This window comes from Mus caroli, unplaced genomic scaffold (genome assembly GCF_978045245.1).
Source record: "Mus caroli unplaced genomic scaffold, Mus_caroli_1 scaffold_12, whole genome shotgun sequence".
In the NCBI taxonomy this organism is placed as follows: Eukaryota; Metazoa; Chordata; class Mammalia; order Rodentia; family Muridae; genus Mus; species Mus caroli.
Window position 1 is genome coordinate 13,300,439 of NW_028227267.1, and position 25,442 is coordinate 13,325,880.

Genomic DNA, 25,442 nt, shown 5'->3' on the forward strand with positions numbered 1-25,442 from the left:
GAACTTTGCACTACGAGACAGGCTCATCAGTTCAGTCTCATGTGGCTACTGAGTGCTTGAAATCCAGCCAAGGACTGAGCAATGCGATCTGAACTTTCATTTATTCGTTTAAACAGCTTCAATGACAGATATCATATTAAGAAGTAAACGCACATCTCAGCATATCCCACTTATAGAATCTATATCAAACATCTCCCCCTACCTGCATCTCCCCCTAAGATGTGTGTGCCTTCCCTAGACTGTCAAGCTGACCGAAGCCTCAGGCAACAGGCCACAATAGCCTACTTCATCTCTTGCCTGAGATCCTGTTTCCTGGTAATCTCAAACACACAGTGAGATTTCTTGGGCCCCCAAGGAATTCGGCAGGGCTGGAGGCATAGAGAGGTCAGGACCCCACTTGTTTACAGACCTCCAGAAGGAGAGTCCTCTCCCCTGAGCAAGACACCAAACAACCCAGGTAATAGCCAGCTCGCTGTACAATGGAGCTGTGTGCCTTCTTTTTAGCCTGTGTTAGGTCAGGTGATCAGTCTTTGTGTGCTTGTTTTTGTGAGTGTGTGTGTGTGTGTGTGTGTGTACACTGTGCACAGGTGTGTCTTCCTCAATCACTTTCCCTTTATTTTTCAGATAGGGTCTCTCAATAAACCTAGTGCTCACTGTGGGCTAGCAGGGCCGGCCAACAAGCCCCAGGAACTCTGCAGCCTGCTTCCTCAGCCTTGGAACTGTAGGCACACGCCGCACGCTGCTGTGGCTGGCTTTTCTCATGGGTGTGGAAATCTGAACTCAATTAAGACAATGGAGCCACCTCCCCAGCCTGGTCTCAAACCTCCAACCCTGAGTGCTCCAGGCCCTGAGTCTCTACTGCTAATGAATGGCATTAGTCCTCAGAGGCTACTCGGCTTTAGAAAGTTCTTGTCATTCTGAGCACTCGCTTCCCAGAGGTTACACTTTAGTTAACTGAACTGAAGACCTCTCTCCCACTGACTACTGAGTTCACTGACTACTGAGGGGGCTTTAGAGAACGTTCTGTTAAAACCAGCCTTGTGCTCCCCCATACTTTAAAACGGCCAGTGTGCAACGGGTGAATGTGCATTCCATGCCATAAAAAAATCAAGTTCTTTGTTATAAACACAATACAACTGCATTACAGAAAATGTGCAGGCAGAAAGAGAAAAAGCCATCAATAATCCAGTCCCCAAAGCTTGGCCCTGCCTAGCTTCTGTTTTTAAATTGAGTTTCCGTGACTCAGGGCTAAACTTACAGCCATTCCCTGGCTTGTTTTTGTAAACCTGAAGTGTGGCTTGAACCTCAAACCTGCTTTTAAAAATTCACTCAGTGGAAACCACTGTGCCCCGGGTAATTCAGGCTTCAGGGCTTCCATAGTGTCTGGACAGGGTATGCCACGCCACAGGCTGAAGCATACCAATTTGATGATCGATAAACACAGGTGCCTTCAAAACAAACAAATACAAAGATACATAATGACACCCAACAGACCAAGCAGGGGGACCGATGACTTGGAGCTTCACAAGAATGTCACAACACACCTCTGCTCATCTCCAGTGCCACAAGAACCTTCTAGGATTGGACCCCAAAGTGTCCTCCATGACACTAAATTTGCACCTCCTCTGCTGGGGGTGGGAGGGCAATCCAGGCAAAATCCTAGGTAGCCGTTGACACACCTTCACCAGCAACCTATGGACCTGCCTGATAGACAAACTGTCCTAGCCAAGAGAGTGCTGAAGAGATGAGGGCGGGGCGGAGTACCCTCAGCTGCAGGGTGCTTGCTGGATGGGGAGAGCCTGTCTAGACATCTTCTGGATCCAAGGTGGGCACACTGACATTTGCCACGGACAGACCTGGGACAGCACTACATCTAGCCTTGAGGGCTGCTGGCAGACAAAGAGGCGGAGGGGAACGTTAATGGTTGTTCATTAATGATTACCCTCCTTACAGGGTCCTGGGTTTCAGATGCAACAGGGCACAAATCAAGAGCCCTGTGGAGAAGGTGGGAAAGAAAACGGCTGTGACAAAACTCCAGAGCAGTGTACTGAGAGATGGGGCTCAAAGGAAGGTAACCCCCAGACCCAGCATCAGGAGATACCACCATGCCAGGGATAACATCCCAAGCTGCGTTCATTTCCTTACTGGGAGGGCCTATGGTGGCTACAGTTTGCAATGCTCCTGCCTGCTTCCGACACTGTATGGTTAACCACCCCCAGCACCTGCTAAGCCCCACTGACTTCAAAGGAAGGAACATGGCATCTAGTACTCTTTTCATTCCCTCAGCCCTTTAGACCAGTACTGAGCGTACAACTGGCACTCCCTGTTTAAATGGCCTTGGTGAGCAAGTCTTTGGCTCAGAGAGGTGCAATGGCCTGGTCCAGTCACACAGCAAATGAGGCTCCCCAAACATAGGCTAGTGAGTCCCACTCACTGGGCCATTCCAATGGATATAGAGCTGAGTTGAGAGTCTAGGAGAGGGGACTGGGTGTGTATGGAAAAAAAGCTATTAATCAGGACAACCTCCCTCTTCCTGCTACCTACCTTGGGGGTGCTGACAAGACACTCCCACACCAGCCTGCTCCACTTAGCCTGCTCAGCACTTATCCCCTTGGCAGCTCTGGAGGGGGCAGGGATGATGGGAGGGAAAGGGCATCCTTCCAAAGCCAACATTGGCAGGATGCATTCCACAGCCCAGGGGACATGAGTTTTGTTTGAACAGCAATGATAGGGAGGAATGGGCCTGTCCTTCATTCTACTCCAGGGTCTGTGGACAGGTGCCTACTTCCATCCTGCTTGGGGGATGGGGCACGGGAGCAGCACAAACCCTATAGTAGACCCAAAGCCACCCTGGCCAAAATAAACACCCATAAAGCTCTCTTCTCCCACCCAGCCCTCAGCATACTATAAGTCACCTAATTGTCCCTGGCAGGGCTGTGCCTGGATGGCATGTGAGCCATTGGAGGAAAGACTAAAGATTCTCTCTGGAGCACTAACCTATGTGTCCTATGTGGGGGGGCAGGGGTCACTAACCCTGGGGAGGCCAAGTAGAAGTGCCTGTCCCAAGTGTAGGTCTAAGTGAGAGAGGTGACAGGCAACACTTCACAAATAAACAATGATTACACTCCCCCTCCAGCTCCTTAATTCTTTCTCATGGGTCCTTTCTGACTGTCCCCGGGGCCCACAGTCTTGCCAAAGGACAGGAAGCTGATCAGGTGCATGAAGGCTAAGGGCCCCTTGGGGGTGTTGTAAATGGGGGCAGGGAACAAGTTGGAGGTATAGGTAATGTTGACAGCTCTTGCATAACCAAGGTTTTCCTGATTTGAAAGTTTTCATGCCTAAAGTGGTAAACACACACACACACACACACACACACACACACACACACACACACACGTCTATTTAGGCAGGACAAGGTACCTGGAGTATCAGAATTCCAAAGAGCATTGCTCAGGGCAACTCCTGAAGCTAGGAGCAACCGGGAGGGTGGAGAAGACAAGGCTCCGAAGAGGGCTGGGTAGCTCAGCTAGAGTGCTTGCCTAGCATGCATGAAGCTCTGAGCTCCATGACCAGCACCAAATGAAAATGGTCTTGGTGGTGTACATGCTTGCAATCCCAGCACTCTGCGGGGTAGAGGTTCAAAGCCAGCTTGGGCTGAGACTCTATTTCAAAACACACAAAAACATGAAACCAAAGAGTGCTTTGTGGACTAGCAAGTCTCTGAAAAGAGCAGCTTTGCAGCCCTCTGGCTCCAGACTTGCCTGGGTGCAAGCAGACACTTAGCTGGGTAATCCTGGCTATGTTATTCAACTGTGTGCAAGAATCCTTACCTCATACCATTCATTGCTGCTGTGTGCCTGCCTCTCTTTGCCACCCTTGCCAAGTCATCTGTAACAGTGGATCTCAAAGTCACCAGGTATGGTGGTAGCATATGCCTTTAATTCCAACACTCTAGAGGCCGAAGGCTCAATGAGTTCCAGGCCAGTCAGATCTTCATAGAGTTCAAGACCACCCAGGGCTACCATAGTGAGACCCTATCTCAAAAAGGAATTGGGACAACATAAACCTCAGAGGTCTTTGTCAAAGTGCATGCTACAGGCATGCGGGGCTGTAAAACACCTCCCATGGAAGGCTGACCTCAAGCCCCCTGTCTGCAAGGCCTACTAGGATCAGCAGAAAGAATCCTAAGATCTCAAGATCAACAGATCACCTCCCCATCCCACCCCACCAGGCCACCGGGAGGGAGGATTTATTGCCAGAGGCCTTGGGTGGTGACCTGGAGAGCCACTAACAGGTGTGGTGACACCTTTGACTGACTGACTGCCCTCTGAGGCCACTTTCCCCCAAAGCCTTCCCTGCCTTAATTGCTTGCCCCCCAGCTGTAATTGCTCTTCATTGCACTTCCCCACCCCTTTTAAGCACAGATGTCTTAGACAAAGTTGTGTAACTTTCTCTAAAGGGCTGGGCCTTGGCTCCAGGAGGCTGCTTAAATAACTAAGCTCTTCCAGCCTTACAGTTTTTAAGTTCTGTTGCTGGGAAAGAGAGGGGCCCTCAGTGTATATCACCTCCTGCAACCTCCCCGATGGGCAGGAGGTACCAGCCAACCAACAGCTCCCTGGATGCAGATTCTCGGGGAGCTGAGCCCAATGTGGAGAAAATCCTTGGGGGAGTGGGTTTGGAGGTAGGAGTGGGTCTCAGTCGGAGCCCTTCTGCCCCAGGATCTAGCCTGGCCCAGAAAACCACCCTTCTTTCTGCGCCACTGGGAGCTTCCCCACTAACATTTACCTTTTCTTCCACCAACGCTCATCAGCAGGGAAGCTAGTCCCCAGATCTCAGGGAGGGCCATGTTGGGCAGGTTAGGAGAAGAAGCGAAACATAAGGAGGCTCTGCACCCCAAAATATAATCAATACCTCTGTGACTTAAAAAAGCAATGTTATAAGGGCACAGAGTGCTGCAGAGTTCTGATCCCAGAAACCAAGTCACACCTCACAGGGTCACCTGAGGCAGTAGTGAGATGGGAGACAGAGACAGGAGAATTCCCAGAAGCTCACAGTCCAGTTGGCCTGCTGCACGAGGAAGTGAACAAGACTTGTCTCTAGAAAGGTGAAAGGAAAGGATTAACCCCCAGGCTGCACGGTGGCACATGCACACTCACATACACCAACGTGCACGGACACACAAGGATATCAAACATACATGTGCAGGTTTAGAAATGGGCTAAGAATTATCTCTGTGAAGAAAGGCCCACAGCCAGACCTGCAAGCAGTTCTGCTCCGTTGTCCTGAATTTGCCTCTCAACCAGAAACATCCAACCTGCAGCCCACAGGTCGATGCATCCCAGGAAATCTACGCATCTGGCCCCACATATTTGCATATTATGTCACGCAATGCCAACAGGTTAGACATCCCTGCAAGACAGTTCTGCCACCAGCTTAGTGGCAGGCCTTTAGCGGCCCTGGTTTCCAATCCAACAAAGGGGATGGCATACATTTGTCTATGGAGGAGGAGGATGGAGAGGGCCCCTCCCTGTACTAGGTTCATGGAAGAGACAGAATAAAGGTGTCAAGTGAATGGTTCTGCAGACTCTTAGGAAAGGCAAGGTGGAGGGAGGGTAGGGTGAGCACAAAGCCTGCATCTGCAAGCTTTTTAGAAGACCGGGTGGGGTCACCTAGGTGAGATAGGAAACACCCTGCAAACACTTCTGTTCCCTCCCTGTGTTTAGGTCAAGAGGTGGAAAGACCCAATGTGGCTGTGGTCTAGATCTGTCACACCACAGGCCCTATCAGTGAGAGAGGCACCTCCTCTCCTGCAAACAGTCCTGGCCTCACAGCTCCTCCTGGCAAGGCTCTGTAGATTAAACAAGGGCAGGGGCATACACACATACAGGTGGCCCACCCCAGCCATCCACATTACATTTACCTTCCTCATTTCCCCAGAACACAGCCCAAAGGCATTCCTGAAGGTGCAGGAAGGACCAGGAGTAGGCACAACATCCTCAGAGATGGAGACACACATATGGTGTGTGCTCATGCTGGTGGGTCTTCATGCTCAAGCACATGCTTTTTATCTGCTGCGAGACCTGGATATTGAAAGTAGAAACCACAGCTTCTCCCTCCAATCCCAGTGCCCAGCAGAGACCTGAAGGCCAGGACTTGACGACCACAACCTGGGCATGCAGCATCCCAGGAAAAGCTTGGGGAAACATTGACACAAAGCACGGCAGGGTGGAGCTGGGGGTGAGCAAGTTTGAAGGGGCAAGGTTGGGTGGGGTTAGCAACTGTCCTAGGGCTTATATTGCTGTGATAAAATACCACAACCAAAAGCAATTTGGGAAGGGCGGGCGATTTGGTTTATACTTCTATATCACTGTCCATCACTGAAGGAAGTCAGGGCAGGAACCTGGAGGATGCCACTTACTGGCTTGCTCACCTAGCTTTCTAGCTCACAGGACCAGTCCAGGAGTGACATTACCCACAGTGAGCAGGGCCCTCCCACATCAACTGTCAATCAAGACAACGCACCAAAGGCTTGTCCCCTTGTCATCTGGTGGAGGCATTTTTTTTCAGTTGATGTTCCCTTTTCCCAAATGACTCTAGCTTATGTCAAGTTAACATAACACTATCCAGCACAGGAATAAACTCTTTTTTATTGATTTAAAGATTTTTTTTTTATTGTGTATGGCGTGCTGGAGTCATGGCACAAATGTAGAAGTGAGAGGACAACCTTCAGGAGTCAGTTCTCCCCCAGGTTTTATCAGGCTTGAGAGGAAGCACCTAACCCCACTGGGCGATCTCACTATTGTAAACACTGATCATTTCTTTCAAAGTCTGGGAGAGACCAAGGCTTCTACGTGGCTAAAGTCACCTCACTTTGATTTTGTGAAGGCCTGGCCTCTTCCTCATCAGACTTTCACGAGAAGGTGCATGCCACTGAGAACCTGGGCACGACGGAACATGAAGCAAGCGCTTACCTTCGCACTGAACATCTTGAGAACTGGGCCTTATCACACAAGACTGGGGACAGGGAGATGTGTCATGTTGGGCCCTTATAACTTAAAGGCACTCCAATCCCTCTTCATAGATGGATGGACATGAGGTAATTAAATCTGGCCAAAGTCACACCGCACAAACTAATGCACAGGGTAAGACTAGGACTACAGCTATGATCAGGTTTTGTCTTCACAATGGCTCAAATAGGGGTTTCCTTTCCCCATCCTCAAGTATAGGTCAATTCAGACAATTAGAGGAGCCCAAGGTGTGCAGTCCCCCAGATGAGGCTGCTAAGGTTCCTGGTGGCCCACAGGACCAGGCTCCAAGCTACACAACAGAGCCAAGCTAGTCCTTCCTTCAACTATCCTGCATAGGTTCTCACAGACTTGGGACACGCATGCCCCTTTGTAGGAAGGACTTGGCTAAACAGCTGCAGTCAGATCACAGCAGGGCATGGGGGAGTGGGTAACAACAGCCAGAAGTACACAGTCCTGCCTAAATATTTCAGCAGGAAGCCTAAATATTTAGATGGGTAAGAGAAAAAAGAATGCATATTGCAAAGCTAACCAAAGAGCCCTGGCCACCAAGAGAGCTCCAAGAATGCTGGTACTGTCCTGCCTCTAGGGAAGGCCCAATGTGGTCACCAAACCTGCACAGCCACCACCTAAGGAAGATGTTCCTGAGGCTATCTGGACCCAGGCTTCTCTGGGAGGAGCTTGAGACTGGAAGGGAGAAGTCACATTTTCAAGCGTTGATTATGACCATCAGGGAGTGAACTGAGTTGACTAGGAAGGAGTAGACAATGGTGGGCAGCATGAAGGACGGCTTTCTGGGTTCCATCCTCCTCCTTGCCACCAGTGAGAAAGGGGGTACAGAGAGCAACTGATACTTAGGTCCTCTGTTGTATGGTGTAAGCCCTGATACAGTGGAGTACCACTTTTGCATCCCATGGAGGAGACAATTTGCTCTCAGTCACACCCATCATCACCCTGAATGCTTACATTACTTACATTACTCCTGTGCACCAAAAGATTCTGAGACACCAAGCCTATGTGGCATATTTCCATTTCTCAGCCTCCCTCCCTCTTGCTTCTTCAACCATCAACACAGCAGAATGGACAGCAAAGTGGTTCCAAGCATGAGGACTGGGTGCCAGCCTTCATCATTCTCCCAATCACAAGGCCTCAGACATGCTGCGACCTCTGTGGTTGCATTGTTACTTTTCTTGTTGCTGTAATCAAATACCTGACAACTTTAGGAAGATGGGCTTATTCTGGCTTTCAAAGGTCAAGAGCATATAGTCCATCACATCAGGGCACAGAAGTCACGGGCATTCTAGTCTTCCAAACTCGACCTAGACGGCCCACTAAGCTTCTGCAAGCATCCTAGGGCTTCTCTAGCCTGTAGCTCCAAACTCTTCTACATTCCTCATGCATACCAGTTCCAAAGACCTACAGGTCATGTGGCCAGGTTTATCACAGAAAGGACCCCCCCCCCCAATTCCTGGTACCATTTCACCTTTCTCACTGCTGTTACAAAATAACTAACAAAAACTTGAGAAAGAGAGGGTCTGCAGGGCTGGAGAGATGGTAGTTAAGAGCACTTGTTGCTTTTGCAGAGGCTCCAGGTTCAATTCCAAGAAACAGCATGGTGGCTCACAACCATCCATTCAGTTCTAGATCTGAAGCCCTCTTCTGACTTCTGTGGGCAGGAAACCAGACAAGCACATGGCGCACATGCATACATGCAGGCAATATATATATCAGATAGAAATAATTTTTAGGGGGTCGATTTGAGGTCACTTTGAGGGTACACAGCAGGGGAGTCATGACAACAGAAGCGTGAGGCAGCTGTTTATGTTGTGTCCTTTGTCAGGAAGCAGAGGTGAATGCTGGAGTTCAGCTTGCTTTTGCCTTTTTCTTCAGTCAGGACCCCAATGTGATGATGTTGTCTATATTCAGGGGTGTCTTCCCAGATCAGCTGAACCTTTCTGGAAACACTCTTAGATACACCCAGAGATGTGTTGCCATGGCAACTTGACAGTGAAGGCCACCACGGTGGTCTCTTCTATTTTGCTGCTGTTTGCTTTTCTGTGAGGTGATGATGGCGCCTGGCCAAGGACATTCTTAGTAACAGTCTCCCCCTGGCCCATGCCTGTGTGCTCCAGTCACCAGCTCTACTAACTAATCATGGGCAAGACCAAGGCTTAGTTGACCGTGGGCCTCAGCCCTTTACTTTACTGTGTACATCAGAACAGCAGTAAGTCCCAGCCAATAGTTCTAGAGCTACAGAAAATGGGCCAGTCCCTTGCCTAGCGTAGCAAGCAGGAGCCCAGGGTGTGCTCACAGGCCTGCTACCCACACTCACTCACCACCCTTTCTTCCTTACATCAGAGAAGAGAAACCCATGTGTCCATGATGGGCTACTGGATATTCCAGGTACCCTCACTAACACCAACCTGCTGGTGGCTCCTTGTTCTTCCCGCTGCAGACCAGGGTTCCCTGAGGATAGAGGCTGGGGTTGTTTGTTTGTTTGTTTGTTTGTTTTGTTTTGTGTTTTCAGAGTCTGATTTCCCCAGAGAGAGGGTTCCTGTGCAGACTTCTGGAAATGGCAACTGAAACTTCGAAGGCCCTGCAACCGTGTCCTCCTCTCTGGCCTCCACCATCTGTCACCCATCACTCGGCACGTCAGTCTGCATTTCCCCTCACTCTGCCACCCCCAGAGCAATTTCCTCTCCCCAGCAAGACTCAGCTCAAGGGCTCAAGACCCTCCAGTTGTTTTTTTTTTGAGGCTTCCTGCACAGAAAAGCTGGCCAGCAAGAGAAGCCCCCCACAACGCCCGCCCCATTAGGGTTTCTGGTTACTTAAGGATTGGAGTTAAGTCTCACGAAAGGCTTCAAGAAGAACTTTGGTATCCTGTTCTTTTCCACAAAAGGACAACTGGGAAAGGTAGCCTGGAATGGAGGGTCTGGGTAGAACATCCCAGACCCTGGCCTACACAGGAAAAGAGGCGCCTTAATGAGGTCTGGGGTGAAGAGGGGCTGAAGACTATGAGCTTCTGGGAAAAGCCACACTCCATTTCACCAGAAGTTGAAAGGAAGGAGGCGTCCTTATCAGAACATTCACAGAGTGAGTGGCTCGGCCTACGGAAATTTAATTTCAGTCAGAATATTCCACTGTTTGCAAGTTGTAAATGGCTGTGAAGAAGGAGGGAACTTTCTGTAATGTTATCCACTTCCCCTCCTTGAAAATGGCAAACATTTGATGGAGTTCAAATTCCTTGGCTACACTCACAAGGCTCTGTCATCTGACCCTCACCTCTGGCCTGTGGCTGCACCTCAAGCACCATGGTGCTAAATTATACCTCTCTGAGGGCTTTGGAAGGGGAAGACCCACTCTATCCTTCCCCACCCCCTTTCACGTAGAAAATATTCCATTGAGGGGCTGGAGAGCTGGCTCAACGGTCGAGTGCACTGGCTGCTCTTCCAGAAGGACTAGGGTTTACGTCCCAGCAGCCACGTAGCGCCCCACAACCATCTGTAACTCCAGCCAAGGGATCCAAGGCCTTCTGCTGCCTTCCTTATTCACTACGGACACATGATGCACAGACATACATGCAGTTAAAATGCCCATACACATACAAAGAAAAGACAGTAAAACCGAATATTCAGTTGACAGTTGGGATGTGGCTTGGCAGAGTGCATTTGCTTAGCATAAGCCAGACCTGAGGTTCCGTTCTCATCACAGCAAAACTAGAATGCAAATAAACTGGGCTGATATGGACCCAGATGCGCATTATATGGCAGGACTATTTTTAACGGTTTAAAGGACCTCCATACAGTTTTCCAATGGTGGTGCCATGCTACACATCAAAAGACAAACGCTGCATGATTTCATCTACTCAACAGATTTGAGGGCAGCAAATTCATAAACACAAGCATAATGGTGGTTTCTAGTGACTGGGTGAAAAGGTAGGGAGAGGTGCTGATTAGCGGGAAGTTTCGGTTCTACAAAAAGGAAGGGTTGGTTAGCAACACAGATCTGAGTCACAACAGTAGAACCTCGTTAGCACTGAATGATGCACAAACCTGCTAAAGATCTGACTTTTTTTAAGATTTACTTTTCTTTATTTTTTAATTACATGTGTATGTATGTGGCTGTGTGTCTGTCTGTCTGTCTGTCTGTGTGGAGGTGAGTGCACATCACATGAATGCAGGTATCCTTGAAAGCTAGAAAGTATCAGTGCCACGTCAGGGCTGGGAGCTGAACTTGGCTCCTCTACAAGAACAAGACTTGCTCTTAACTGCTGAAGCAGCTCTCCAGACTCCATAATTGTTTTTTATAACTAAAAAAATATCCGAGGCCAGCTTCGTCTACAGAGTCCTACAAGTTCCAGGACAGCCAGGGCTACATAAAGAAACCCTGCCTTAGCCGGGCGTGGTACCGCACGCCTTTAATCCCAGCACTTGGGAGGCAGAGGCAGGAGGATTTCTGAGTTCAAGGCCAGCCTGGTCTACAGAATGAGTTCCAGGACAGTCAGGGCTACACAGAGAAACCCTGTCTCGAAAAAAAAAAAAAAAGAAAAGAAAAGAAAAGAAAAGAAAAAAAAAAAAAAAGAAACCCTGCCTTAAAAAAACTAAAAACAAATAAATAAAAAATAAATTCAGGCTGAGAAAGCACCTCACTCGGTGTGGTACACGTGTCTAGCATGTGCTAAGACCTTGTGCACTAAGATAGCCCTAACATTAAATGCTCTGGGAGGGTCTTCTTGGGCCAGCAATATGGCTGGGTGGGTAAAGACACTTGCTGCCAAGCCTGACAGCCTGGGTTTCATACCGGGGACTCACCACATGGCAGAAGAACAGAGTCAACTTGTGTCCTCTGACCTCAACCATGTGGCCACAGTGTGTGTGTGTGCTTTCGCACCCCCCCCCCCACTAATGTACAAGGTTTTGTTTTGTTTGTTTTTGAGACAGTTTCTTTGGGTAGCCCTGGCTACACAAATCCTGGAAGTCACTCTGTAGACCAGGCTGGCCTCAAACTCAGAGATACCTCCTCCTACTTCCGCTTCCTGAGTGCTGGGATTAAAGGCATGCACCACCACCACCCCTACAAGTCTTTTTTTTTTTTTTTGGATTCTTTACAATAATCGTTTAGAAGTTCACTATGTCTGTGCATGGGGCACTCCATACCGTCCTGAATAGGATGGCCATCCTTTTCTCTGAAAATCTACAGCATTCCCAAAGGCAAACCCTCCTGACTAAGCAGTAAAGGGACAGCCCAAGTGGACCTCACGGTGAACCACACCGCAGGTACACTACAGCCCATAGAAACCACTCTCAGGGGGGTTGTACCTGTTGTACATGAAACAAGACTTTCGTGGTGTGTCTCAGGCCCTGTCCTCGCGCTGGTCTTGTGGCTGCAGACACTCCAAATGCGTGAAAACCCAAATCACTTCAGACCCCGTGCAGGACTGAGCAGGGGCAGGGTGGAATGGCCACAGACAAGTCCGAGGGTCTCAGCAAACAATGGAAGACACAGATCTCTCCCTGGGCTTCCCGATGGTTGCCCACCTCACTTCTCTCTGGAGCGTCCCTGCTGCACCCCAGTTCTGGCCATCCTCTTATATCACCCCAACATAAAGACACTCCTAGGGGTTCTTTCTCAGAAGCCTAGCTCTCTGCTCCCCAAAGTTTTCATTTCCCTTCCCTCCTGTACACCCCCTGCCACTAAACACAAACTCACCGAATACAGAGGCTGAGACCAATTTGACAGCAAACCCCCAAGTTCAAGATGAAAGCCTTTGGCCCCAGGTCAGGGCCAGCCAAGCATGATGTCCAAAACCAAGGAACTGAGTTTCTTTTAAACACCAGTCTATAAATAAAATAGGGCAAAACCCCAGGAAAATACTTAAGAGGTGGCAATCACCACCTCCGGCACCACCTCCTGCAAACCTTCAAGCTTTCATCCCCAGATGGTTCGCCATGACTGTGTCATCTAACCATGCTAATGCTCCATTAAAACTCCCAAGAGAGCTTAGTAACAGTTCACTTTAACCTGTAAAGCTCTAACTGGCCCACGTTTACTAAGGCAGACCTTTTGAGGTAGTGTTGGTGTTTTTGTTGGTGTGGAGCTTTTCTTGCTTGCTTAGTTTTCTTTTCAGTCTTCAACTTAAGTGTAGCTTTTTGTTTGCTTTTTGTTTTGTGTTTTGTTTTGTTTTTTTCCCCAAGACAGGGTTTCTCTGTGTAACCACCCTGGCTGTCCTGGAACTCACTCTGTAGACCAGGCTGACCTGGAACTCAGAAATCTGCCTGCCTCTGCCTCCCAAGGACTGGGATTAAAGGTGTGCACCACCATTGCCCAGCAACTTAGGTGTAACTCAAGAAAAGCTGAGCCATTAGAAATGGTTGTCCTTTAATGGCTCAGCTGGAGACAGAGGCAGGCTGGTCTCCCAGTTCAGGCCAGCCTGGTCTGCAGAGTGAGTTCCAGCACAGCCAGGGCTACACAGAGAAACCCTTTCTCAAAAAGGAAGGAAGGAAGGAAGGAAGGAAGGAAGGAAGGAAGGAAGGAAGGATGGATAAAGGGCAGGTTGTCTTCCTTTCAAAACACAAATTTACCCACTTCGCAGCTTTGCAGTTCTAGACTGTGAGAATTCAAGCCGGGTTAGATCAAGGCTCAAAAGACCTAATGACTCTTCTACCAAAGGTGGGTGAGGAGACCAGCGAGCCTCACAGTGTCCACCTTGGCTTGAAACAAAGTGAGTGCTCGGATTAACCCTCTGTTCCCCTGAACTGGGCTCAGAAAAGTTTTCCTCTAAACCTTTCAATACTCTTTGCTTTGAACATTTTGGTCTGAAGTCATTAAACAGTCCACAGTTTTGGTTTTTTTTTCATAAATTTGGGGGAGGATTGGTGTTAGAACGGGTGTTAGAATTTCAAAACTGGGATGTATTTAAGGGTTTAACCATGAAAGGAGGTATACCCAAAATCCCCTAGAATGTGGTGAGAAGCTGGGAGGGGGTTCAGGGGACGCCAGGGCTCACTTTGGGGTACCAGAGCAGAAAAAAGACCTGTTGCCCTATCCCAGTCTCAGAAGACAGTGAGACATACAATCCCATCAAAAAGCCTGTTGACCCCTCCTAGGCTAAGAGAGGACACCCCACAAAGTTAAGACTCTCTCTCCCCCACTATTCTCTATTCTCCACTCTGACCTGACCTCCTGAGAGCCCTTCCTAGCTAGACTTGATCCCATATTAAGACGCCTCTGTATGAAGGCATAACACTGTTTGTTTAACCTTCTCCCTAAAAGACTTAGATGAATTGTCAGCCTGTCAATTTAACTCAGTCCTCAGCTTTCTGGGAGGGAGAAGAAAGAGGGACTTCTAAAAACAGCTGTGCAGAACTGAAGGGTGTACACACAGCTTCAGTGACGGAGACAGTGCCGGGTCAATCAGGCAGCCACACTGGAGAAGACTGTGTGCCTGTTCCAAGGGAAACAAAAAATAGAATTTCCCAGCAGTCCAAAGTCAAGCTGAACCAATTAACTCAGGTCACTTAGAGACACCAAGTCTCCTGCGGTGGGTTGGCAAAGGTGGATACTGCTTTGGGTGAACCCCCAAGACTGGAGCTGTTGCCACTGTGGCCACTTTAACTTCCTTGGGTGTCAGTTGCCTTATCTTAAAGCATGAGGTCACCATAAAGCACCTGAAGCAAGCAGGTAAAGTACTTGGCAGGAGGCCGTCCGCAGAGAGCACTCCATAAAACTCGGAAAAATGCTAGCGGCAAGAGCTGCCTGCTTCTGCTTTTCATACCCTCTTACCGGGAGCCCTACCAAACTGCTCATTTTGCAGATGAGGATATTGAGGCTAAGGTAAGTTAACTGGTTGGATGAGGAAATGCCCCAGCCAGGAAGCACTAACAGCTTATGCCTCTGCACAGAAGAATAATGTTAACCACAGTGCTCAGCACAGTAGATGCACTCACTATACATGCCAATTTCACTTGCTGGGTTAAAAAAAAAAAAAAAAGGAAAATACATAAACAGCTAGAATAGCCAGCCACCCAAAAATCTGGTAATGCCAAACAGCAAGGCACATGCCTATAATCTCAGCATCCAGGGGGCTGAGGCAGGGTGCTTATGAGTTCAAAGGCAGCTTTCACCTCGTACCAGGACGCTGTCTCAATCCCTAAAATCAGTGGAGCATATGCATCTTTATTTAGCAGAAATAGATGGATCTCTGTGAGTACTTTCTATGCACGTAACCAATTCCAGGACAGACAGAGCTACATAGGGAGACCCTGCTTTCACAAATAAATAAACAAATAAACAAATAAACAGATTCATTAAAGGCAACTAATGTAAGAACTGGAGAGGTGTCTCAGTGGGTAGAGTGTTTACCCTGGGTTCCATGCCCAGCAGTGCATTCACAGCGGGGGTACCATGCATAAGAGCTGAAGGTTGAAGGATCAGGAGTTCAAGGTCACCCTCAGCTACACAGTGAGTTCCGGGCCAGCCAGAGCTACCTGAGACCCTGCCTTAAAAACAAACAGCTCTAACAATAAGGTGCAGTTTGTTACTTCAGTAGGAGTTCAGAAGGCAAGGACAGCCAAGGGGTCCTGGGTTGGATACAGGGCACTTGAAAGGCAGCCTGTGTGGCACAGCTCAACCACAGCCTAAGTAGGGGAGGGAAGGGCTAGACTACATCCTTTTTTTCTGTGCTTTTGACTCTACAGCCATGGTTTGCAGCAGTAAACCCACCCCCACCCCCAAGCTTAGCTACCTCCAGCTCCCACCCCAGGAATTTTCAACTAAGGGGCTTTGTGATGGGCAGGGTTAAAACCCAGAACCTCAGGTGGAAAATACCCAGGCAGCCAAATGAGAAGGAAGATTTTGGAGTTTTCATTTTTTCCTTAAACCAATTTCCTGAGGCCTGAGGCAGCGCCCCAAGTCACAGATCAGAAAGCCGAGAGAGGCAGATTTTTGCAGATTAAGCTGAGGCTGGCAAACGCTTTCATTGGTCCATTTTCATTTCTTGGGTTTTTTCCTTTGAAAAGAGGGAACTTGCCCAGTTGACAAGGTTGCTCTTTTTTTCACTGGGGAGGGTGTGTGTGACAGACTGTCCTTGTTCATTCAAGCAAGCATCTAGAATCCTCTCCATATCACACTGACCTGATGTTGCTCAAATTCTTTTTTCTAAAAGTTACCTGTCCACTTTGAGGGTGGAGGTACTGCTGACAGACAAGACCTTAAAATAAAGGGCATTTTGTTTTTTCAAACACCCTACAGAAACCACTTGACCTGTAAAGCCGCCCCACCAGATGCACCAGGCTGCATAGTCCCTAAACACTGCCCCCACCCCTTCTCCTTGGGTTTTGAAGTTTAATTTCACACATTTAGCCTTGAATTCTTTCCTTCCTTCCCCTGCCACGGAGGAGCAGCAGCAGGGAGGGGAGACTTCGAGGGCAGCTGGAGACTCATCATCCTCTCCTTCCCCTCCCCTAAACAAAGCCCCCAGAGCAAACCACACACACACACACACACACACACACACACACACAACTCTCCTCCAGAGATCCTGTCAGGGCTATCACAAACTGAGCGCCTTCTTCCTCCTCAGCACACCCAGATGCAGCAGACACCCAGCAGCGGGTGTGTGGATCTTTCCAGAACCCCCGGAAGAACAGCTGTCTTTTGAAACTCCCCTCCAGCATCACTCTCACAGTAACCTTGCACGCCCAACCCCTAAACGTAGGGGACAGGTCTACTCAGATGCAACAACGCACCTCGTGGTGTAAACTTGCTGAGGGCAACTCTCTGAAGAGCCCATGATCTCTCAGGCACCTAAAATGTCTCTGTGAATGTCCATCTGAAACTAGGAGGTAGTACCAGTAAGATGTGTTTAGGTTTTCTCAGTTGTCAATGGTACAATAGTTCAGGGCAGGACAAGGATGTAGACAGGTTTGTTCCCATTTGACAAAACAGGTAAATGAGGCTGGAAAGTGAGAGGCATGAGACAAGTGGAAAGAAGTGGGGGCTGATGTCGATCAGATCTATAATGATTTGAACAGTCTACCCCTGCTCCAGTTTAATCCTACCGTTATTGTTAGAAGGCCAGGAACAGGATGGATGGATGCTTGGGGCTGAGCCCTCGAGAAACAGAGAAGAGCCTCTGACCCTAAGTTGGCTCCAGGTTCCAGTTGAGATGGTCAGCCAAGTTTACCATGGTGAGGTCAATGGTCTACTGGGTGTGTGCATTTTCAGATAAGTGACTCCACAAGCTAACATCAGGGAAACATCCCCTCACCCACACTATCCTCGCTCCCTAAAAGGGCACTACCTGAATTTGGGTGTTCATTTGTGCAACCTGCTGTTTTGACAAAGCTTAATTCCGAGTCCTTGAGGGATGTCTCTGCTTGCTACGACATCATGGAAGCCTGGGACCGTCCCGAGCATTCCAGCCACAGACCTTCCTCCGAGGCACTTAGGATATGTCCGAGCTCCCTGCCCCACTCAAAGTGCAGCAACTGGCGGGTGTGTTTTTGCTCACACCAGGTCTGGGGGCCCTCTGTTGTATTCAAGTTAAGAAAGGTCGAGCGGGCGCGGCAACGGCCCTGGAGCGGGAGGTGGTGACGCGAGGGGTGGCACCCGGCTCTGCTCCCGGACTCCGGGAGCGTCTCCAAGGAAAGATAAACTCCTTTATCCGCCCCACAGCCTCCCTCCAAAGAGGGAGGCACCCGCACACCCACACTTAAGCCACCGCGGGGCCCAGTTCATCCTGGAGTCAACCCCAAGTTCTCTCGGAACTTACTAGGTACTGACCAAGTCTGCGCGCGTGAGGGAATCTCCCTGTCCCTAGACGAAAGACACAGATCTTTGCGACCTGACACCTGATGAGGCATTTTCTCCCGCCACCCCAGACATGTGGTTGGAACTGGGGGGGAGGGGGTCGTCTTAAACTGTAGGAGGGAGTATCCCCTTCAATAAATACCGCTATAGCCCCAACAGCTCCAGATACATGGGGAGGATTCTGGCGACCGACGGCTCACCTGTAGGATCTTGTCCAGTCCCTCCTGACTCAGGCACGGAAACTCCTTGAGTAGATGCAGTTTCTGTGTATAGTAGTTTTTCTTGGCCTCCTTCCAGTGTGGCTCCTCCAGCACTTCGAAGATCGCCGCCCCGATGGCCAGGTAGAATATGATGGCCGAGGTGAGTAAAGGACCCCGGTCCACCATGACTCTGGAATGGTCACCTCCTGGAGAAAGAGTCTCCTAATTCCAGCAGCTCCGGGTTCACTGGTCCTGCAGCCCTGGACACAGCTGTTTGAATTTGGAGCTCCGCATGCGCAGTGCCCGGTACCCCCGCGCGCCGCTCCCGGGACAGTTGCTTGGCCAAGTTGGCTCCCTGAACGCGGGGAACTGCGTGGATCACGTTCTCACAGGCCAGGGTGAGCGCACATCAAAAGGGGGTTGGGACCACCCCAATCTCTCGATCCTGAAGGGTAGGGTGAAACTCAGGACCCACACCGGCAGACACGTGTGCCGCCTCTGCGCGCGCGACAGTACGCCCAGCGCGCCTCCGCAGGGCTCTTTAAGCAGCGCTCAGCCCGCCTGCTCGCGCCAGACCCTAAAAGGGGTGGAGTCCATTCGGAACCCGCCCCTGGCCCCGCCCAGCGCGCCTGAAGTCATTACACCAAACACCGGGTTCTCCAAGCTCCAGGCCAAGGCTTCATGGCCCCACCAGACTTCCAGGAGCCACACAGTCGCGGGATTTGCGGTCTGCGGGACTCTAGTTGCGTATTAGAAATCGATATAATTAGCTAAAACGGCCATGCACCTTACTGCTGAGGTCAGAAATACATTGCCAGTGTTACTATCACATCCAGATGCTTCCCCAACTATTCCTGGCGCTCACACATTTACTTATCTGACCCGAGTAAGGAGATTCGATCTGAATTAGGATTACTGGGAATTAATCCCAACCATAAATGGGTGAAGAATCCATCCCAGGTCATCTGTGTTCTCGACTCTTCTGAGAGAGGCGACAGACAGCCACACCCACATTACAAGGACCTCTTCCTTACTCCCAAGCCTGCTTAAAATTACAACACCACTTCCCCGTTACCCACCCCAGCTGGAATATCTACTGGAGAGACTAGAAATGCTTTCTGCTCGGTGATGCATTTATCCACAGGCCTGTTAATAGCGATAAACACTCAGGCCAGGTGTGGTGGTAGTGTGCATATTTAGTCCCAACTAGAGAGGTGTATCAACTTTGTCTACATAGGGAGTTCTAGGCCAGCCAGGCTACACAGTAAAACCGTCTCTCAAAAATAAACAAATACCTGATAATAAACAGAAGATGTGAATACATCTGTCAAAACTTGTCTGAGTTACTCCTCACTCTGCTTGCTTTTCTGAGCATTTATAAACCCTGGGCAGACGACATGTTTTTGTATCGTAATCAGGGGTTTGTCGTTAGATCTGCTTCCCAGGAAAGAAACAGAAGCTAGGCAGAGCCATTTGGGCAGCCTCCACTGTCTCAAGTCAGGGGTGCTGACTTGTGTGCCAGAGCCACAGCCTGCCCCTGACCTCTGTGGCAGCAGATGCAACAGAGGCCAGAGGCCCTGGCACTACCCCCTCCCCAGGGCCTTTTCCTTCTGTGGGTGATTAATCGTCAGAGGCCAAGAGTTGCAAGAAGGTTGTCTGTGGCTCTTGAAATCTTGCTGCATCTGCAGAGCTAAGGATGGTCCACACTGCTGATCAGTCAGTCATTTAGATAGGGTCTCCCTGTGTAGCTCTGGTTATCCTGGAACTCACTATGTAAACCAAACTGACTTTGAACTCACAAAGATCCATTCCCTACACTACCCAAGTGCTGGAATTAAAGACATGGCCACCACCTCTGGCCTTCAATTGTTTGTAGCTCTTGTTTGAAGATTGTGAACATGCCCTGAGGGAGAAGTCTGAGCAGGAAACCGAGAAAACTCAGGTTTCTAGGGCAGGAGAGATGGCTTGTCAGTTAAGAAACTGACAGCTATTACAGAGGACAGAGTCTCATTTTCCCTGTAACTCCAGTTCCAGAGTATCCAATGCCCTCTTCTGAACTCTGTGGGCACACGCGCACACACACACACAGAGTATATATATATATATATATATATATATATATATATATATATATATATATGGAAGAAAATTCAGGCTTTCTAACTTTGCGTCCCAGAAACCACAGCCTGCTTCCTTCCTCAGGGTACTTCCAGACAAGGCTTGCCCTGGGCCAGGCCACAGGATGATGCTTTACCAGCGGCCCCACTACTCAGCAGTTGGCCTCATTGCCTGCCCTAAACAGATTTCTTTTCTCTACCTTTCTCTAACACCTTCTCTCTCCAATATTCCTGATGTAGTCTGAACCCCAATCTCACGGCCTTCAACTGGCTGTGGAGGCCACCAGACTTCTGTCCCAAGCATGCCCAGACCTTTTGATGACTGGAGCTCACCCACCTTGTTATAAGGTCGGGGGCTGCATGGGGTGTGAACACTTCAATCAACATGTGGAAAGCACCGGTTAGGCAATCGATCACCTGATTCTCCTGAAAATTCTCTGCCATTTCACTTCCTTGGCAGCTGAACTCTTCCTGGGAAGGAAAGGGGCCTCTCTCCTCTTATTTCCACTTCACTGCCTCACAAAACACCAAAACACACTGAAGCATACACTAAGATGAATTGATCTTTATTCAAAGTGCTCTCTCTCTCTCTCTCTCTCTCTCTCTCTCTCTCTCTCTCTCTCTCTCTCGGTATATACATGCATGGAGGTCAGAGGTCAGCCTCAAGTGCCATTCCTTAGGTATTCTCCACTTATTTTGTTTATTTTTATTTATGTATCAGCGTGGGCCTTTGTGAGTTTATGTGCAGCATGTGCATGCAGGAGCCCATGGAAGCCAGAAAGGGCACTGGATCCCCTGGAACAGGCAGTTGTAACCTCCGTGTAGATGCTAGGAATGAACTCAGTTCCTCCAACAGAACAGCCAGCACTCTCAACCTCTGAGCCGTCTGTCTAGGCCTCAGCTTCACTCTTTGAGACAGGCTCCCGCTGCCCTGAAGCTGGAGGACTAGGTTAGGCTGGCTGGACAGCAGGCCCCAGAGCTCATCCTCTCCACACTCCTCAGCACTGGAATTCAACATCTAACTACCTCCTGCTCCTCATCTAGCCATGGGACCTGGGCACTGAGCTCTGTGCCTTATGTGTGTGCACACGCATTTCTCCCATTCAAATCTATTTCTCCGGCTCCATTATTCAAAATGTTTTTATTTTTAGTTTCTCTCTCCTTCCCTTCTGTCTCTCTGTCTCCTGTTACTTTTTCCTTTCTGGCTTTATCTGTACTGTGTCCAGGATGCTGTCTGTCCATCTTCATCTGTAGCATCAACCCTGACCTTTCTGTATCTCCCCAGACTCTTTTTCTTAGCTCTCTCTTCTCCTGCCTCTCCTCTCTTGTTTGTCTCCTTCCATCTGGACTGTATTCCTTCTCTATTTCCCTTCTCCCTAGTCTCATATTTGGATCACTCTTCCCCCGGGAGATCAGGAGCATCCACAGCTTCATGAACACTGCTTACATGAACTATTTCTATCCTCGAAACGGTAGGGCACCCAATAGGGGCTTTTGTCAATATCAACATGCCTAAATAAAATGAGCCTCAAGAACAAGTAAAGGGGGGCTGGTGAGATGGCTCAGCAGGTAAGAGCACTGACTGCTCTTCCGAAAGTCCTGAGTTCAAATTCCAGCAACCACATGGTGGCTCACAACCACCCGTAATGAAATCTGACGCCCTCTTCTGGTGTGTCTGAAGACAGCAACAATGTACTTAATCTATAATAATAAATTAATCTTAAAAAAAAAAAGAACAGGTAAAGGAAAAGTCTGTATTTGAGGGTAGAATGATTACGTATTTTAAATTTTTGTTTAAGTTGTGTTAATTTTATTTGTTGATGTGTGTGTGTGTGTGCACGCTCAGGTGTGCAAGTGCTTGTGTGTACATATGCATGTTTTATGTATGTGCATGCAGACATGCTTGCTACAGAGTTCAAGACCACCAGAAAAAGTCTCTAGACTCCACTTAGATTATGATTTGCCAATTTTATTAAAACTGCCCGCAGGGCCACAGTCTCTAAGCCAAATCCGAGATGTGCCAGGAGAAGGGAGGAGGGATGTGTTTTTTAAAGGCAAGAACTCAATGAAGACATTGAGTATCTGCAAGGGCAGGTTACAGAAGCCAAAATCAGGAGTCAGTCACACCATAACAAGAAGATGGTCACAGGATGTACACTTCTGGGAAAGCATCAAGGAATCAGAGCTGTAGGGAACTTGAGTCAGAGATAAATGGCTTCAGGTACCAAGATGGATGGATGGCTAACATAAACTGGACATTCCTTAGCCATCACATGCTAGTTCTCTCACGAGTGAGTGCTCTCTTTCTGTCATCTAGATTCCAAAGACTGAGCTCAGGTCTTCAGGCTTCATAGCAAGCACTTTCATCCGCTGAGCCAGCTTGCTGGCCCTTATTATACTGAGGGTCATTTCGGAGTACTGTCCCCTAACAGGCAGTTTTGGGGTTGTAAGAATAAAGTTGAGTTGGCAGCAGTTCTACCACACGATGTGCCTGAGTCCCTCTTACAGAACTTGGCAGAGTGAACAGCGAGCTATACAGCCCAAGGTCATGGCCGGCTCTGGCCACCAAAGAGTCCACACCCAGTTTTGTTTCTTCCTCATTGCAAATAGGAACTGGATTATCCTCTTGGTAAAACAAACACTAGATAATCCTTTCATTAGCGTCCTTCCGATGCCCCTTCACTTACACAACCCGTTGGGGCGAACCCACTATGGCCTGAAGACAGCTGAAAGCACAAGTACAGCCTCTAGCCTGTGGATGAAGGATTGCAGTCCTGGGCAGTGGGGTGCACCTGTAGCTTCCCGTGGGGACTCCCGTGTCTACCTAGCTGCAAGTCAGTACTGGGGAAGGGACTGTGGATCTAAAATGGAAATGTAGATTTTACTAAACACATGCCACTTCCTCACCGTAGTCAAGAGAAAGAACCAACAAGTATGATCATTATTTATGTTTAAGAATATTGCTGCTGGGCTGGAGAGATGGCTCAGCGATTAAGAGCACTGACTGGGGCTGGGGAGATGGCTCAGCAGGTAAGAGCACTGACTGCTCTTCCTAAGGTCCTGAGTTCAAATCCCCGCAACCACATGGTGGCTCACGACCACCAGTAATGAGATCTGACACCCTCTTCTGGTGCGCCTGAAGTCAGCTACAGTGTACTTATGTACAATAATAAATAAATAAATAGTACTGACTGCTCTTTCAGAGGACCTGAGTTCAAATCCCAGCAATCACATGGTGGCTCACAACCATCTGTAATGGGATCCGATGCCCTCTTCTAATGTGTCTGAAAAACAGCGGCAGTGTACTCACATACATAAAATAAATTAATATATCTTAAAAAAAAGATATTGCTGCCAGTTCTATTAATTTCCCTCTGAAGATCAAGTGAAGCCAAAAGAGATATAGGAAGAGGTCATGAAAAACATAAAATGGTTTGGTAACACAATCACTTTTTTTTCTTTTTTTTTTTTTTTTGGTTTTTTGGTTTTTTGGTTTTTCCGAGACAGGGTTTCTCTGTGTAGCCCTGGCTGTCCTGGCACTCACTTTGTAGACCAGGCTGGCCTTGAACTCAGAAATCCACCTGCCTCTGCCTCCTGAGTGCTGGGATCAAAGGTATGCGCCACCATCACCCGGCTAGTTTTTTTTTTTTAAGGAAATAGATTTTTGATTTATTTTCTTTTAAAAAGTGAATATGTAGCTGGGCGTGGTGGCGCACGCCTTTAATCCCAGCACTCGGGAGGCAGAGGCAGGTGGATTTCTGAGTTCAAGGCCAGCCTGGTCTACAAAGTGAGTTCCAGGACAGCCAGGGCTATACAGAGAAACCCTGTCTCAAAAAACAAAAACAAAACAAAAAACAAACAAACAAACAAAAACTAACGGAGAAAGATGGCCTAGTAGATGAATGTAGTTGCTGCCAGACCTGATTACCTAAATTCAACCCCCAGGTCCCATGTGGTGAGAGGAGAGGACCAGGACACACAAACCCACACCCCACACACAATAAAATGTAACAAGCAACAGTTGCTCCTTCTAAAAGAAAAAAAGGCCTATACCTTAGTGCTTTTGTTTTGTGTTTATTTGCTTGCTTTTTGTCAATTTGCAAGCTCAATGGATCTGGGAAAAGGAGGGTTAACTGAGAAAATGCCTCCATCAGATTGGCCTGTAGGCAAGTCTATGGGGAGCATTCTTGATTACAGATGGATGTGGGAGGAACCTGACTCCTGTGGGGGATGCCATCCTTGGGGTGGTAGTCTAAGGCTGTATCAGAAAGCAGGTTGAGCAAGCCATGAGAAGCAAGCCAGTAAAGAGTGTTCTTCCATGGTCTGTGCTTCAGTTCCTGCCCCTAAACCCCTGTGCTGACTGCCTTTCATGGTGCATCCTAAGCTTTCAGATGAAATAAACCCTTTCCTTCCCAAACTGGTTTTGCTCAGTGTCTTATCATAAAAAGAGAAAACAAACTAGGACAGGTGCTCAACTAAGGCAAGAGAGTTGTAGAATTCAAGCTAGCCTGGTCTATATAGGGAGTTCCAGGCCAGCCTGGCTAGAAAAAGACCATGTCTCAGATGAGAAAAACAAGTCCTATTAACTCAGAAGGCCAGGAAGCAATACATTTACTCTATTTTCATTCTTGTTGTAGGGGGACAATATTTAAAGTCTTATGGAACCACTTACATTGTGAAATTATTGGTTATTTTATGAACTTTCTCTATTTCTCATAAAAAAAAAACAAAAAAAAAACAAAAAAACAAAAAAACCTGGTTGGCAGGGATGGGGGTGAGGGTGTTCCTCCTGTTATACCGTGTCACCAATTGCTTCCTTTGTCAATTAGATTTTCTTTCTTTTTTTTTTTTTACAATGAGTTCGGTATCTATGACCAAGTGGCACACTTCTTGTTTTAGATTTACCAGAAAGAAACAAATTGCAATAAAGTTATGTTCTGGAGAAAAGGAGGAGGAGAAGGAGAGAGAGAGAGAGAGAGAGAGAGAGAGAGAGAGAGAGAGAGAGAGAGAGAGAGAGAGAGAGAATTAGGAAGGAAGGAAGGAAGGAAGGAAGGAAGGAAGGAAGGAAGGAAGGAAGGAAGGAAGGAAGGTTGGTTACAAAGCCACATCCTTGCGATGTAGCAAAGATACTCTGTATGCACACACAATGGACTGTTACTCAGCTTTCAAACAAGGAGATCCTGGCACTTACTACAATGTACTTAAACCTTGATAACTCTGAATCAAGTGAAATAAAGAAATCCAAAAGAAACACTGAAGGATTCCATTCCTAGGAAGGTTTTTTGTTTGTT

The 25,442-nt window shown here is 48.4% G+C and overlaps 1 protein-coding gene across 3 annotated transcripts in view; it reads right to left on the reverse strand.

Annotated features, from left to right (window-relative positions):
• Positions 1-18,562, reverse strand: part of Kcnk5 (potassium two pore domain channel subfamily K member 5) — a 42,844-nt gene extending 24,282 nt beyond the window's left edge. Inside the window, exon 1 of one of the 3 annotated variants that reach the window (XM_021182373.2) lies at positions 18,035-18,562. In XM_021182373.2, coding sequence (XP_021038032.1) covers positions 18,035-18,220 — 186 coding nt within the window. In that variant the 5' untranslated portion in view covers positions 18,221-18,562. Of the gene's footprint in view, positions 1-2,544; positions 4,101-17,083; positions 17,983-18,034 lie in introns of those variants that run through there. The other 2 variants (XM_029469016.2, XM_029469014.2) reach the window with 2 other exon arrangements.
• Between the last annotated feature and the right edge of the window lie 6,880 nt (positions 18,563-25,442).